The sequence below is a fragment of the Haliotis cracherodii genome, unplaced genomic scaffold (assembly GCF_022045235.1).
Source record: "Haliotis cracherodii isolate W230 unplaced genomic scaffold, xgHalCrac1.p SCAF_25, whole genome shotgun sequence".
Classification (NCBI taxonomy): Eukaryota; Metazoa; Mollusca; class Gastropoda; order Lepetellida; family Haliotidae; genus Haliotis; species Haliotis cracherodii.
In genome coordinates this window covers 7832985-7850181 of record NW_027266281.1, presented here as the reverse complement: position 1 = coordinate 7850181, position 17197 = coordinate 7832985, and the positions used below count along the sequence as shown (strand labels likewise).

The 17197-nt window shown below is 41.5% G+C and overlaps 1 protein-coding gene across 1 annotated transcript; it reads right to left on the bottom strand.

Annotated features, from left to right (window-relative positions):
- Positions 1-4899: 4899 nt before the first annotated feature.
- Positions 4900-9759, bottom strand: LOC139472890 (C-type lectin domain family 9 member A-like). The gene is made up of 3 exons (XM_071255355.1): positions 9313-9759; positions 5907-6122; positions 4900-5095 (listed from the first exon to the last, which is right to left on the bottom strand). Exons 1-3 carry the CDS (start codon positions 9590-9592, stop codon positions 4911-4913), a joined length of 681 nt encoding a protein of 226 aa, XP_071111456.1. The 5' UTR covers positions 9593-9759; the 3' UTR covers positions 4900-4910.
- Positions 9760-17197: the final 7438 nt, after the last annotated feature.

Below are 17197 nucleotides of genomic sequence, written 5' to 3'. Positions count from 1 at the left end.
GGTCGTAGATGGGAGGTAAACGTGACGCAGGTCGTAGATGTGAGGGTAAACGTGATGCAGGTCGTACATGTGAGGTAAAAGTGATGCAGGTCGTAGATATGAGGTAAAAGTGATGCAGGTCGTAGATGTGAGGTAAAAGTGATGCAGGTCGTAGATGTGAGGTAAAAGTGATGCAGGTCGTAGATATGAGGTAATCATGACACAGGTCGTACATGTGAGGTAATTGTAACGCAAGTCGTAGATGTGAGGGTAAACTTGAAGCAGGTCGTAGATGGGAGGTGAAATGTGTTCCCTCTTCTGTGATATCATCCAATCTCATTTTAGGCAAAGGAAAATTACTGAAAAGAACCTCCAAAAATAAGGTACATCGTAAAAATCACTTTTTTTGACACATTACATCACCATTCACGGCTATATTTAGTGTATGATTTGAAATCAAAATATTGGATATTTACTCGGAGAATGGAATTTCATAAATAGTATATCGGTGATCTCTGTTAATTTAGTTTTACATCAAATCACAAATGATCATTGTGAAACGTCGCCGATAACCTTTCAATCGAAACAGAGAGTTTTGGAAATTACACAAAGACAAACCCTGAAGCAATTCTCCGCCATATTGGACAGTGTTTACAATCACGTTCACGTAAGCCGGCGATGAGATGCCTATTACATCTTCTTTTTTTCAACTCATGTCCGATACAGACATCCCTGAATGTTTCATACATTTTAGAATCAAATTTAAATGATCAATGGTCTTCGTCACCAATACCTAGTGTCTAGATGAACCAATACCTAGTGTCTAGCGAAATAAATTAGGTGTGAAAACGATTGCTGTGCTCGGAAACCTGTACTTGCTTGAAATGTAAACAAAGCAAAATTCAGATATTACACTACATTGTCTCCTAGTTTGAGAGATACAATGACTCAATATGCTCAGAAAATGCATGAGTGTCGTAGCAAGAATTAGGGAATTAGAAATTTTATCCATTACAATGATTTGGTAAATTCAACAGAAATTGTCAAAGTTTCCGTCCTGTGTGACGGCATGGCTGACACAAAATCTCGCGCAGCGACAGTCGGTATTTCTGACTATTTCTCTTAGTTACAATGGAAAACATGTATCAAATAACAACACGAAGATTGTCAGAATGTTTCTGACTACTTCCATGGCACAATTATGTACGTACGATCCCTGAATCAACAAATGTCCTCAGAGGACACACCATTTCGTTAAGTTGATCAACAGTTGTGTTTGTTTGTTTGTTGTTAAACGCCGCGGTCAGCAATATTCCAGCTAGTCATCGTATCCCAATTGTGGATCGATGCTCATGATGTCAATCACTGGGTTGCCTTTTCCAGACTCATTTATTTACAGACGGCCGTCATATAGCTGTAATATTGTCAGCTTAATGCGTGTCAGCTTAATGTGGGAGGAAAGCCCCAAGTGATGCAGGTCTCAGACGTTTACCACTTCGGTGAAACCAACGAGCACGGTGTATGGTGCTGACAAACCTAGAAACCTAATCGGGGTGAACCGGGATTGGAACCCACAATCATAGGTTTCTGGCGTGCAAAGGGACGCAACTCTGCATAGCAAATCGCGGCGCCTTAGACGTATGGGCCACCCATGCCCCCAACTGGTGAAGGGACATGAAGAAGCACATAAACGTCGCTACATACAACAAAGCACTTGTTATCTAGAACAAATAATAACTTTATGTCCATCAACTTGCTGTACCATACCCGGTCTTGCTTCGTAGGTATTCATGGGTAGTTTCTAAACGCGTCTGGCACTGATTGTCAGTTTGGTCAATGTTAGATGTATAAACTATACCTAAAAACAAAACATATCAAGGAGATCACGAAAGTACTTATAATAGGGAATCTCCTTGCAGGATCTGGAATGGGGTGAGCTGTGGCGAATGTAGCAGTTATGATTTCGAGTCAGATTTAGACGCCATCGTGTGATGTGTGTTCATGTCGTCGCAGTCCCTGTCCGGGGCAGAATATGGTCCCCCTAGTCCATGCTGGGACATCGATAATGCGTTTAAGAACCGCCGAGCCCAGACTCGATATTTAACGCCGTCATATCATAGGTGTGGTGAGGTGAAATGGGGTTCAACGTCGCGTCCAAGATTTCTGCACTTGTGTTTGTGTGGCTACTTGTACTAGTCCGGGCTTATGCAGATTTATAGTGCCAGCACACTGAGATATCATACCGCAGTTTAACATGAAACCCCACCAGACACAGTATACAGACTCCGGGCCGAACAGTCCTTGTTTTAGCTCCTTAATGCCGAGCGCCAGACAGGGTAACAACAAGTACCATCTTTTAACGTCCTTTGGTATGACGCGGTCGGAGATCGAACCGTGTCGAATGCTCTACCACGGGATCATGGAGGCGGTACGTCATGTCATAGCTGACATATTGTTGACTGCTGCGTGACACATCACACGATTTCATTTCTGTGTCGAACTAAACTGTATATACACAGAATGCTGTAAACTTCTCACTGTGGATACAATAAACAACACGAAGCCTAATATCGAACGGTAAAGTTAAAAGTGAAGCTGGTGTACCTTTCCAATCCGAAATGTTTGTTTGTTTGTTGGTTAACGCCGCACTCAGCAATATTCCAACTATATGACGGCGGTCCGTAAATAATCGAGTCTTGGCCAGACAATCCAGTGATTGATATCATGAACATGGATCCACGCAATTGGGATACAAGGACATACATCAACCAAGTCAACGAGCCAGACCACCCGATCCTGTTAGTCCCCTCTAACGACAAGCATACTCGCCTTCTACTGTAAGCATGGGTTGCTGAAGGTCCATTCTACCCTGCATCTTCACGGGTCCCAATCAGGAATAAAACACAAAAGTATTTTAAATGCATCTGAATTTTATTTACAATTCTAAAAGAAATTAAATTGTTGTTTTTTTCAACCACACTGAGCAGTTATGATTTCTACAGAAAACTACGGTTATAAAAGGGACCACTTAGTTTAATTCTTGGTGAGGTGAGATGAAATGGGGTTTAACGTCGCGTCCAAGATTATTGCACTTATATAGCGACGTGCATTCACGTATGTGTGTTTGTGTGGCTGCTTGTACTAGTCCGGACTGATGCCGATTTATAGTGCTAGCTCACTGAGATACCATGCCGTAGTTCAACATGAATACCCCACTCAGACACAGTATACTGACTCCGAGCCGACCAGTCCTTGTTTTAGCCCCTTAATTCCAGAGTAACAACAAGTGCCATCTTTTAACGTCTTTTGGTATGACGCGGTCGGGGATCGAACCCCGGACCTTCTGATCTCCGGGCGGACGCTCTACCACTAGACCACGGAGGCGGTCAGTTTAATTCTTGCTGAAGACCTATTCTACCCCGGACCTTCACGGGTCGGGTAATATAAGGAGGAGAATTTAGTATGGATAGTTTCTTTATAATGAGGAACACGTGAATGGTGAAGGAGTAAGTATATATTCCGAAACGTTGTGTTCCTCATTAAAAAGTTAACATCAATAAATTCTCCTCCTCATGTGTATCACTTGTAAATGCCTTCAAAGACTAGGATAATATAGTTCTCTGGGACAATGGCTCAATGGACAGTGCTCGATATCACAGGTTACATATACCCTAAAGTGCATCAGGTAAATATTACATGTTTTCGTAAAGATATATCTGAATATTAACGTGACGATTTGCCAGACGGGCTCCATAACGTTTGCTCGAATTTGAGCTTCGCCTCCGCAATTGGTATTCGCAACCACGTGCGTATGACAGATATCAGACACTTCGTACCTCCTATACCCCCTATACACCCCCGGGGAATTATTCTGACGTATGATATGATGCGATCACGGTAACCATAAGCTAGTAATAATTTAACTTGACATAACAGTTTGTGTACACTGACATAAGGCATGAAATTACAGCAATTATCATCCCAGTAATTCCCGAATCATCCCGGATGACGATGAAAGTGAAGGTCACTCGATGGTACGTAGGCATCACCATAGTAATGTGTAAACACAATATTTTGCGCAGTTACGATCGAAATTTAGCAGTTTTTATACATGATCTCTAGGCAACTCATTAAACCGAAAGTGCTACTGACTGTGTTATTAAGCTAGCTTGAGGGATGGAAATTTGTACTTGATATTGGACGTGTTTGCTAAAAAGTGATTTTAGAAAAACTGATGTAAAACAGATGTTGTTAACGAAAATCGATGTATATTTTTGTTGTTTTCAAGTTGTACTGGTGTGTGCACCACCCACTCAAACAGGGAGTGCTTATAACCGTTATTAAGGTAGCTAAGGGCACAGAGACCTTTGTATAAGTGAGTGAGTATGGTTTTACGCCTCTTTTAGCAATATTCCAGCAACATCACGGCGGGGGACACCAGAAATGGGCTTCAGACCTTTGTATAAAGATATACTGCATAGGCTATGAGTTTTAATCCAGACTGGTGTTGTTAGTTAACTGGAATGCTTATAACATTGTTATTAATGTAGCTAAAGAATTAGTGATTTTCTCTTGTCAACATTTCACAGACAAAATGTCAACTCATGGGAGTGAGTGAGTATGGTTGTTCCACGCTTTTACCAACATCACGGCGGGGGACACCAGAAATGGCTTTCACGCATTATAATCATGTGGGGAATCGAACTCGGGTCTTCTGCTTGACGAGCGAACGCTTTAACCACCAGGCTACCCTAGCGCCCCCGATGCAATGTGGATAGGATCAACACGAAGTTGTAATAATAAAATAGATAATACTACCCAGGATATTCGAGGAGACATGCCATAAAGGGAATCAATGTGACGGTGTATTTAATTAAATAGTTTATTATATCCAAAGCAAAGATGTTTCTATCTCCTCTTTTGATCCAGCATCAGACTATCTCACACAAGGACCATCCTGCAGTTGAGCAAGAGGTGGTTTTTACTTTCTCTTCAACCAGGTATGCACATCCACTGCTAAAGCCACCATATCCGTTTGATCCTGCCCGGAGAAAGGTTGATCCATCCGTCCAGGCAAAGTCGGTTGAACTGGTCACCTGCAGTCCAATCAATGCCCCTGTGAACAAGAACAGTTGAGACATTAATCTCGCGTACGTGCATCTGTCGCGACCAGGATTATTGCACTTATGTAGCGACCTGCATGTACGTGTGTGTGTTTGTGTGGCTGCTTGTACTAGTCCGGACTGATGCCGATGTCTAGTTCTAGCTCACTGAGATACCATGCCGCAGTTTTAGCATGAATAGCTTACTCAGACACAGTGTACTGCCTCCGAGCCGACCAGTCCTTGTTTTAGCCCCTTACTCTGTGCCAGACAGAGTAACAGCAAGTACCATCTTTTAACGTATTTTGGTATGACGCAGTCGGGGATCGAACTCCGGACCTTCCGCTCTCCGGGCGGACGCTCTACCACTAGACCACGGAGGCGGTTCTGTGAAGATGACGTAGTGGGCCAATAAATCACATATCTACTGTAGGCTTAAGTCTATGTTACTCGTATCACCACTATCATCACGTATATTTTCCATTCAGATTAACTAACAAAATGCAAAGGTGTGAGTGAGTTTGGTTGTTTTTTAACGCCGCTTTTAACAACATTCCAGGTATATGGCGGCTTGTCAGCTTAATGTTGGAGGAAAGCCCGAAGTGATGCAGGTCTCAGACGTTTACCACTTCGGTGAAACCCACGAGCACGGGTATGGTGCTGACAAACCTAGAAACAGAATTGGGGCGAACCGGGATTCGAACCCACAATCATAGGTTTCTGGCGTGCCCAAGGGACGCAGCCTGCACAGCGAATCGCGACGCCTTTGACGACTGGGCCACCCGTGCCCCCAACTAAAAAGGAACGATGTTTGGTGTCACGAACCATTTGTAGAAGATGCCTTCGTCATGAACGCAGTGATGTAGTCGTGTTTCTCTGTCGTGTTCAAGATGATCAGACGTCCGTTTTCACTCTGACATCGGGCCTGGCTGTCTGCCCAGTTCTTCCAAGGGTTGGTGTTGTACAGCTTGAAACAGAAGCGTGGGTAGAGGACCGATGTGTAGCCTTGAGACACGGGGCACGGGTCTGCATTCGGTAGAGCTAAACACACATCCACAATAATGACACAAGTTATTTAAAAAGAATGACTTGGCATACCTTTTTTTATGAAGTCATCAGTTAAATATGTCAGCAAAGTCAGCCACTGAACCAAAGTCAATAAGATTTTATCGCAATAAGATATGAAGACCAACACCTAGTCTCTGAAATGAACATATCGTGCAGACAAAAAAGGTCGTTAAATTATCTTCATAAAAATATAATAAAAAGGAATCCAGATACTCTCTTCATTTTCAGATTGACTTGCCAAACATTAGACTTGCACGGGCTGTATTGGATATATTTGTATCAGGGTGTGGATGACAGACTAAAACATACGTAGTAACTATTATCCCCAATGTCATTACATTGAAGAGAAATGGCCCAGCAATGTTATTTAAAAAGAATGATATGAAACGTAGTGTCCTGTCACTGTGGCATACCTTTATATGACGTCATCATTTAAATATGTCAGCAATGTCAGCCACTGAACCAATGTTAACAAGAGTTTAAAGTATCGAAAAACATATGCAGACTTATTCTCTACTCTTCAAAAAAAATGAAACGCACAGGTAGTATGCAGTTCATTGAACCTGATTACACAAACAATCCGGTATATAAATTGGATATATGTTATTGGAAAATGTTGATGGTCTGATATTCGAACGCAGCCATTGTCCATTTGCAAAGTCTTAAACGGCATTGTTTTAACACTTGTTCAAAAATGTCATGGAGGAAAACAGTAAAGCAAAATGCACGTGCAAGTTATGGCATTCGTATCTCGTGGTAGTGGCTATAAAAAGGCAAGCATAAACCAATAATTTGTCATTCAATTGTCTGCATTTTTCAAGTTCGAAAATGCCAAGATTCAGCGCTGCCGATCGGAACATTGCCATAGGGCGTACCCAAAGAGGGGAATCGCAGTCTTCTGTTGCACGCCACTTCATGTCCACCATTTTCCGCCTTTGTGACCGATACACTTCAGTTCCAGTTCAATTCCACTGCAGATCGTCCGAGAACCGGCCGACCAAGAGCTACCACACCAACCTCACCTTCTTCCAGTCATTGACCGCCAGACGGAGGTGTTTCAACAGGACAACGCTCCACCGCACACAGCTCGTGTCATGGTAGTCTACCTTCATAATGCCAACATCAACGGCTTGCCCTTGCCGTCAATATCTCCAATCGAACACCTCGACGTGTACGTCAACGTCAGGAACTCCCACGTACTGGCCAACGCGTTACAAGCAGTATGGCGCAGAATTCCGCAGGACGGAATTTGTACACTTATCCAGTCATAGCCCAAAAGATGCAGAGCCGTGATTGCTGCCCGGGGCGGTCACACGAGATAGTGAGTTCAGCGCAACCTTGTGGCCTTATTTGACATGACAATGAACAGTTTTCAATGCCTTCGTACAACGACATCATGTGACTATCGAGCTCCAAAATTTCATATTTGTGTCTATGATATTAAATTAAATATATCGACTTTATTAGGTACAAAAAAATTACTATAAATCAACCAGTGCGTTTCTTTTTTTGAAGAGTGTAACACTTGCCGGGGTCACAATATCCCAAAATCAATTACATGTATATGAAAACTGTAATTTTCTTAATGGTGTTGTTCCCGCTTCCCTTTTCGCACGTAAATCCACTGGTGTAACAATCGTTTTACCAAACTCATGTAGAGTCTTGGGGAAGTTTAAGCACAGTGCAATAAAGTCAAGCATGTCAGAAGAAAATGTCTGCATGCGCAGAACGGTAGAATTCAGCACTTCGGCTTAGAGCCAAGAGCGATGGGTTTAAACCCGCCTTGATCGCGAGAACGCGAAAGCTTAGCAATGAATGTTGAGAAATAGAAATATGGGTACACGCTGTTGCTTGATTGACAATGTCAGTCAAGAAAAGGGAGGAGCTTGATAACATCTTTTCCTCGCAGAAAATTTCGATGTCAAATAACGACGTCATACGGACGGAAAACCGATGGTTAGAAGCGTCTAAAAAACGTCGTTTTTTTCGTCTAATGACCATATACGGGAAAATACGTTTTCGTTTTTCAAGAGTAATAACATGATTGTGAAAATTTACCGATGGTTTAGATGAGCAATTTAAGTAATTGACTCGAGTACAGCTGTGCGGCGTCAGGTCACAAATAAACAAGTCATTCTAATTTCAAAGTCAGTGAGAGCCGGATGTTATGGGTAGAGAAGGACATGCTAACCCTTTTCGTGCACACCTGGTTTCAACATTCTTTTCAGTGACCCATTCACAGAATCCATTGCTTTAGTGCCTGTCACGCCCATTGGAATCTGCTTCGGTTTAGTATCGAGACTAATTATGGCTTTGAGAATTTTGTCTAAATTAAATCATACTCAAAGGATGCAAAGTGAAGTCAATCGTTCACCTGAAAAAACACGTGAACATATGGTACAAGTCAAAATAGGGAACTACATTGGACGCGTCAAGTTTGGAACTGTCCTCCATGTGTCTAACATAAAACGTTTTGACATCTTTACTGAGGCCGTGAATGTTGTTATCTTGATCAAACAGCTCCCGAGTAAGAGTCTCCAGACGCTTATGAAATCTTCCTGGAAAGAGCATGCTCGATTGAACCTAAAATGTTTTGGAGCTGCTGGAATTCTGTTCGACATAAAGGGAAAGTTGACTTTTGGAAAGTTGAAGTCATCCCTTTTGTCATACCGACTTGTGGAGAGTGTTTTATTCACTCTAGATCTTTATGCACAGATCTAAGTATGAAACAGATGAGGCTGTCTCACTCGTCTCGTTTATGTCTAGTTCACATCAAAGATAAGATACTAATAAGATACGATGGCCAAACAGTCAGTACAAGTGATCATCGGATCCTGTCATTCTAACGTCAGGTAACTCTACAAAGCTAACTGCAATGCTTCAGGTATCCCATGCCCTCTCATTACACTTTTGACGTATAAATGTCCCCATCAGACAACCCCAAATGTCTAATAGCTTGCTGACATGGTTGATGCATATCGTCGTCATTGCGTATATCGTGTCAATCACTGGATTGTCTGATCCAAATTCGAATATTTATAGACCATCGTCACCTATCTTGAACATTGTGATGTCAACAACAAACAAAACAGAATTCAAACAAATAACAACTTAAGGATACATACGAGGCCATGCACATTGTGGGAAAGAAACAGTGTCTCACCTCCTTGCTTGATGTAGGATCTGGATCCTGGGATGCCAGATGACGACAAAGATGATCTGTAGATGGAACACTGGTCCCCATGATAAGTCAAAGAAACACACTTCTCATCCTCAGCACAACGTTGAGCACAGGATGTCAGATGTTGAGTTTGGAATACGTCGGATGCGACCTCATTGGCTGCCAGGTCGTCCTGTGTGATAAACCGTTGAAATGTATGCCGGTAACAAGTGTTGCCAGCAAATACAGCCGTCATGAAAAGAGAGAGAAGTAACACCGCCATCGACCTTAGTGGTGTGTGTGTGATATCTGTCTGCTGTTAATACGGTGTCTCTGGCGTTGAAGATATATCTGTTATTAACGCTGTGTCTCTGACGTCCAAGATGAAGCCACAATTTGTGTGATGTATCTGTTATTACCACTGTGTCTCTGACATCCAAGATGAAGCCACAATCGTTGTGATATATCTGTTATTAACGATGTGCCTCTGACGTCCAAGATGAAGCAACAATCGTTGTGATATATCTGTTATCACAAATGTGTCTCTTACGCCCAAGATGAAGACACTAGTTATGTGATGTATCTGTTATTAACGTATCTCTGGCGCCCAAGATGAAGCCACTAGTTTTGTGATGTATCTGTTATTAACGTGTCTCTGAAGTTGAAGCTGAAGCAACAACTTGTCTGTGATCATCAATGGGAGTAGGAAAGAGTGCCATGAATCACTAAAGATGTTTGTGTTGCATGACTGGGCGGAGTTAAGGGAAACCCTAACAAACGGGTAGTTGCGCGAGATCTGAGTATGTACAGGTTAATGCTAAGATATTGATCATACCCATATAAAGAAGCGGGCATTTTGCATACTAATTGTTCTTGCCTGACTGCAGTAGAAAACTATACTTGATATAAACATATTTATTTCCATACAGTGGAGGGATTGGCAAACACACAAGGTTTGCTTATCTCAATGCCTCTCCCAAACATGATACACGTACAAATTACAGTGTATTGAAGGTGGCATGAGAAATAGCATACACTATGTCATTGACATTAAAGTTGGAATTGTTCTGTTAGTGTTTAATTACTGGATTATCCTTCGTAACTACAGCTACGTTATTATTAACATCCAACACAACAACGTCGCAGTATCATTTCGCAAAGCCAACATCTCAGACAAAATCTCTAAATCGGCAAGAAGATGGAAAATAACTGTCCACTGATTTTAAAATGTGTTACGGTCGTTAAATGCGAATTACAATTAGCATCAGCTTTTCTCAAGTCCTGACGGATGTTGTTTGTATCATTATAGCAATACTCATGGAATCAATTAGACACAGTGGTGTGATCAGTAACGATCTACCGTTGTACTTTTTGTATATCAATAATAACCCTGAATGCCGAATCAGGTTCCAGTTTTTCCCACACAAGATTAATTGTCGTACAAATTGTGCATTCTGAGACCAAACCTTAATCCTGGTGACTTTTGATAAAAAATATCACCTCATATTTTAAAACGGTATAAATCGTTCGGTAATGTGTTCCATATGTGTTAAATTGTGTGACAGATCTGTTATTATGGAAGAGAATTCAGGGATGTCTACATCTTTATTATGAGGAACACAACGTTTCGGAGTATATGCTTACTCCTTCATGAATGAATGCTATGAGGCAGAGAACATAAATATTGACATGTAAGAGCAACAAAAGTCAGAGAAAAGTAGCACCGACAAGATTCAAAGCAATAAGTCTCAAGGACTAGGAAGATAGATTTTCTGGTCACGGTTCATAAAAGGCTGGTGTCTCCTGACGTCAATGGCTTCTTGCAGTTTTTTTGTCGCCAGTTGTTGTTGGTAGACATGACTTTAGTGGCTTCCCACATGATGTCTTGGTTCTTGAGGATGAGTTCTTGTTTGTAGACAGAGGTTTGGTATTATATGAGTCGGGTGTTAGGGGGTCTGAGGGTTTCACCACTGTGCTGGTGGCCACTATTGGAGGGGATCTGGTATATACATCCTCACGTCCCTTATTGCTGTGATGTCTGTCTTGCTAATCATCCAGTTGGCTTCCATTTGTCCATTGCAATTTCTATTCTTTTACCTATCAATGCTAATTAACCCCAGCTTCCCGGTTGCCCATTGTCCTTTGTCAATTAGTAATCAGTGTTAATTTAAGTCCTGGCTTCCAGTGGCCCATAAATATCAGTGTAAAGCATATACTCCGAAACGGTGCGTTCCTCATAATAAGGAAGTCGACATCCATGAATTCTCTTGCCTGCCTTTCACAGACTAAATCAGGAAATTGTGAAAACAATTTAACATGAACACCATAGTAGAAAATCCAATGTTTCCAGCGAAATTAATACAAAAGTAATATTCCCATTTTGGTATTATATATCACTGGATCCTATATACATATCTCTTTAAAGATAGTGCCCCATCAATGTAGCGCACCTGACTGTATAATCAATAATGTAGTAACATTAAGATGCCACTCTACAGCAGTTGAATTTGCATTTAGATTCAAATAATACAACCAACACAGAATCTATTCAAACTGCAAAGGTTTTATCAAGGTAGGACTTAAATATATCGTTAAAAAGGAACAGATGTGTCGTGATCAACTACTCACTCCACATACACATTTTATCTTTACATGACACACAAAAATGGCGGAGTAATGTCCGTGAAAACAATCGGATTCGAACACATTGAACAAAATCAAGTGTCACCATTTTCAGAAACAAGCATGTGAAGTGTAACAGGTGTTATATTTTGGAAAACACTTTCTTTGTAAAGTACAGATTCTAGTACTTGAGTCCCGTTGAGTTCCGTCCGGGATTCGAACAGACACTTGCCAGTGCGAGGCACCTAATCGCCAGCACACAATGTCAGCGATCAAACCCACTCAGACACAGAGGCTTCCACAAAATGAAATTCCGATAACTGGTAGCCTAGAACACCTACTTTATGTACCTCTCTGACAAGTGAAAATCGGCACGGCTTCCATGGCCGAAGACTATGAACCCACAATACCATTCAGAAAGTGGTCAAATGTAACAAGTGTTATATTTGGGATAACAGTTTCTTTGTAAAGCATGTGAAGTTTCAGCGTCACTGCTCTTGTGGTTTCTACGGAGAAGCTGTTCACTGATGCCGACACAGCTCCCCGTCGACGTGCACGTAGAAATCGATGCTCGATGAAGTCAATCAGTCAGGTTCAGACTCAATTATTTACTGGTCTCCGTCAAATAGCTGGAATATTATCGAAAAACAAGGGCAGACCCCACGATAAAGCAGCAATATGCGGATACAACGAGAACAACACAGAAATCAATTCTCATCATGTCATGTCGTCTATTGCTGGTTTTGAACGTCCTTTGAAAATCGCCGTAATTAAAATGAACGTACTATTGTACATTTTCTGAGCTGAGGCTGTAACTTGCCACAATGCCAAGGAAGTATGCACGAAGCTACTCCTATAAACATAATCAACCAGTATGGATTTCCAACAATGTCCCTTTTTGAATTATACCTTTATAATGTATCAACAAACTGAATCAATAGAGTGTGTTACCTGTATAACATAACTTTTTTGCCAGTGTTCGCAAACAATTATTGTGTAGCGTGGACCATATTTATGAAGGCGTGTCAATGTGTTTGGTAAATACAGATCTATAAGGTTCCATCCAACATTATTTTCCTTACCTTACAAATGTGTGTGATTTACGAAGGTTTTTTTCGGTCTACAATTCAAGTACTATTGAACATATATTGCATTGTGCAAGGTTAAATTGTTTGATAGGCATTACTTAGATATTGACGGATGACAAAGTAGACACAATTTATGGATAACAACTGATTTAATACTGTAAAGGCTACGTTTCAGTATAGATCCTTTATACCGTTGTTGTTTGCTACCGAAGTTGTTATACATACATTGTGTCCATTTTGTGCAAGGTTAATTTGTTTGTCTCTCATTTTACGAGCTGTGAGATATAACACAGGACTTTCAATAATAGTCTAGGCAAAACAAACCAGTGATTGACATCAAGAACATTACCTGCATCTAATTGATGCGCGATATACAGGATATAGTTTCTGGCTCTGTCCGTCCGACTTCAATGAGCACAATGTTGCATACATAATGAGAGGATGCATGGTTAGGTTGATTGAGTAAATGTCCCGTCGGGATACGGGTCAGCATGTAGGTATCCGGCAACATACAATCGTCGTAAAAAAAACAGTGGGTTGGCTGGTCAAGCTGGGTTACCTGGTGGATTGCATGTCACCGTATCCTAACTGCATGGATCGATGCTCATGACGTCAATCACTTGTTTGTCTGGTCCAGACTCGATTATATATACCCCTCGTCGCATAGCTGGAAAATACCGACCTCTTGTCGACTATGCTTGTCGTAAGAGGCGACTAACGGGATCGGGTGGTCAGGCTCGCTGACTTGGTTGAAACATGTCATCGATCCCAATTGCGTTGTTCGTTGCCCATGATATCAATCACTGGATTGTCTGGTCCAGACTCTATTATTTACTGACCGCGGACATATAGCTGGAATATTGCTGAGTTCGGTGTAAAACAACAAACTTAACCAAAAAGACATAAAAATGCAGGATCCACCATTTATGTACAGCCGTCATGATCATATAGCTAGAAAATAGCTGAAATAGGCGCTAAACACCAATTAAGGTTACGACGAGGATGGGTCGATGATTCGACCCTACTATTACAGGGTTTCGAGCACATTCGGGGTCGTGTGAATTTCGGCGTCGCAGGCAACGCAAGGGAGATCCCTTTTCAGCTGTCATGGTATGACTGTCAACAGCGAACACTCACCCAGTCAAGACCAGATTTCACTTTTCAAACGTACACAACAAATGTGACACTGAACGTTTGACTCGAATAATTTCGTCTGTTAAAATAAGAAGAGTGCTGACAAAGCAAACGAAACGGATTCACCCCAGTCATGTAATTTATAAAACCACCGGTAGCATGCTCTGGAGGCCATGTTTTGTAGTCTCAGGTCTCAAAGAATGCCTCTTGGTGAATGATTATAAGTGGTTCATCAGAATTCCCGAGAATCAATATTCAATATTTACGAATCCTGGTGATTGTTTATCGTACAATAAAACACTGCAGGAGAAATGAACCACGAGGGGCGCAGCAGTGTTTTATCCTACATAAACAATGACCAGGATTCGTGTGTTTCTGATATGAGATACTGATTTTCATATCACTTCCACTTTTGCACGCGATCGTTCGACCACTGCGTTTATCTGCGCAGCCAACGTCATCAAGTTGCGAGCGCTTATTCTCCAGAAGTAACGTCATGATAGTTTTATCGTGAATTCTACCATGAATTTGAAATTTACTCGATTCTGATTGGTCAATCAGAGGCTATTAAATCACAATTAACCCCCTCTGATTGAAACAGCTGGTTTGACGGCCGCATCACCGCGGAAGCTAATATTCATAGAATAGTGCCATTTTCAGTCATTGTCGTTAGGCATATTTTAATAATTATATCTGCAATTACAGGTTACAAAATGGACAGATGCGGTTACTAAAATATTTAAAGGATGTGTGGCCATCTACAAATGGAATGTATTGACTTTTTGGAGACAACAAAGAGCTTGGAATTTTGGCGTTTTTCTATATACGACTGTTACGTCATATCTTTTGCGTCACAATGACCGATATGACGACATAATGGTGACGTGCGATCTAGAGCGAAAGCCTTGCAAAACTTGCTTTGTTTTCTTAGTAAAGCCCACCTCATGTTAGCTTACCAAATTGGCGTGCTCATATGCTTTCAATGCCTGTCATGGGCTTGAGTGAAGTATTACGGTGAAAACAAACTGCTTGAGTATACACAGCGCCATATTATGCTCGGTGATTCCGTAATTCAGATAGATAACCCACTCAAAACACTGGACTAACCCATGCCGCTTCACTCAGTATATTTGCTAACACCAAAGAGTTCGCGGTTTATTTAGTCATGGTAGAATGGAGATAAACCTACTGTGTTTTCAATGTAGAGCTAGGCTACCTGTAGATTTAACCTCACTAAATTGAACTTGGAACCGAACGCGCAGCTTGAGGTTTCAAATGTTAAATTTAGCGCGGTTATGTTTATCTCCTAAATAAACCACGTCTATTATGTCACAATAACCTAAGTTTGTTCAAGCATCAATTAAGGTTACGACGAGGATGGGTCGATGATTCGACCCTACTATAACAGGGTTTTGAGCACATTCGGGGTCGTGTGAATTATGGCGTCGAAGGCAAAGCAAGGAAGATCCCTTTTCAGCTGTCATGGTATGACTGTCAACAGCGAACACTCACCCAGTCAAGACCAGATTCCACATTTCAAACGTACACAGCAAATGTGACACTGAACGATGGACTCGATTGTCATATCACTTCCACTTCTGCACGCGATCGTTCGACCACTGCGTTTATCTGTGCAGCCAACGTCATCAAGTTGCGATCGCTTATTCTCCAGAAGCACACACGATAGTTTTATCGTGAAATAAACCATGCATCGTTCTTCATTGTTCTTTGCAATTTATCGCGAAGCTGTCTATCATGTCACAATAACACAAGTTTGTTCAAGTATGCTATCCTGATTTCCATGTGATTTGCCAACATGATTAAGTTTCTCGAAGACAATGAACACATGAACAAAGACGAAGCTTTGGAGGCATATCACTAATTGGCATATTAATTATTGAACAGCGTGACAGCCCTGTGAAGGAAAACGCTGCAATGTGACGCAGATTCGCTTATGAACCTGGAGGAAGCGTGTTTGGTGTGCCGTGACCGTAACACATCTTATCGTGGAACATACAAGTACATTGTACCAGGTAGCATTCTACATGTACAGTGTACCTGAGTGGGACGTCACGGTGCCTTAGACCAATGTGTTGTGTAGATTCAATGTACGATGCTTCAGACCAATTGTCATGTAGACTTGATATTGGTTATCCAGTGATGGAGGTGGGATGAGTGTGTGTGTGTGTGTGTGTGTGTGTGTGTGTGTGTGTGTGTGTGTGTGTGTGTGTGTGTGTGTGTGTGTGTGTGTGTGTGTGTGTGTGTGTGTGTGTGTGTGTAAGCCTGAGGTGTGTGTGCCCACGGACGTTTAAATACGGCTTGTGATTCAGCTGTATATGTGTGAGACAAGACCATTTTACGTTATTGCAGGCACATTGACCATGACTTATCCCACGTCTTCAGCAGCTTTGTCAGTTTAACAGTTAGCGCCCTGTGGCAATAAGGTATCATTAGGAAACATCGTTAAACTAGATCAATATGACAGCCTCACATTTGTGTGTAATTAAACACGAAATCTTAATGGCTGATCGATGGTACAATTATTACGCCATTAGGAAGGCTTTAGAAAAACATGGGACAAATAGGTTTTTGTGTCATTATTGTCAGTCACAAACTAAAGGCTATCAATCCTTGAGACAATTCAGTACAGAATTGCAAACTGTGTGGACCGGATTTTGACAATGACGCAAGGTTACTTTGCTCCAGAACTGACTTCCGACGATTAACCAGCATATTACCTTGGAGAGAGTGTGAATCCACAGACCATTATATAACAGGACAATCAATGATAACGTTCTGGAGATTGAGGTCTAGGCTCTTGTCGGCGAGTGAGTGAATAATGTGTCCTTTCAAACAGCATTTCAGTTATATGACGGTATGTTAATTATAATCTGGCAGGGAATTCTGTTTTAACAAAGGTCACGATAAAATACTTTTATCACTTTGATGAAACGCACGAGTATGACTTTGGTGCTAACATAGGGGATCCTTACACGGCACAATTCTAAACATCAGGGTGTGGAAAATAAAGAATAAAATTACCT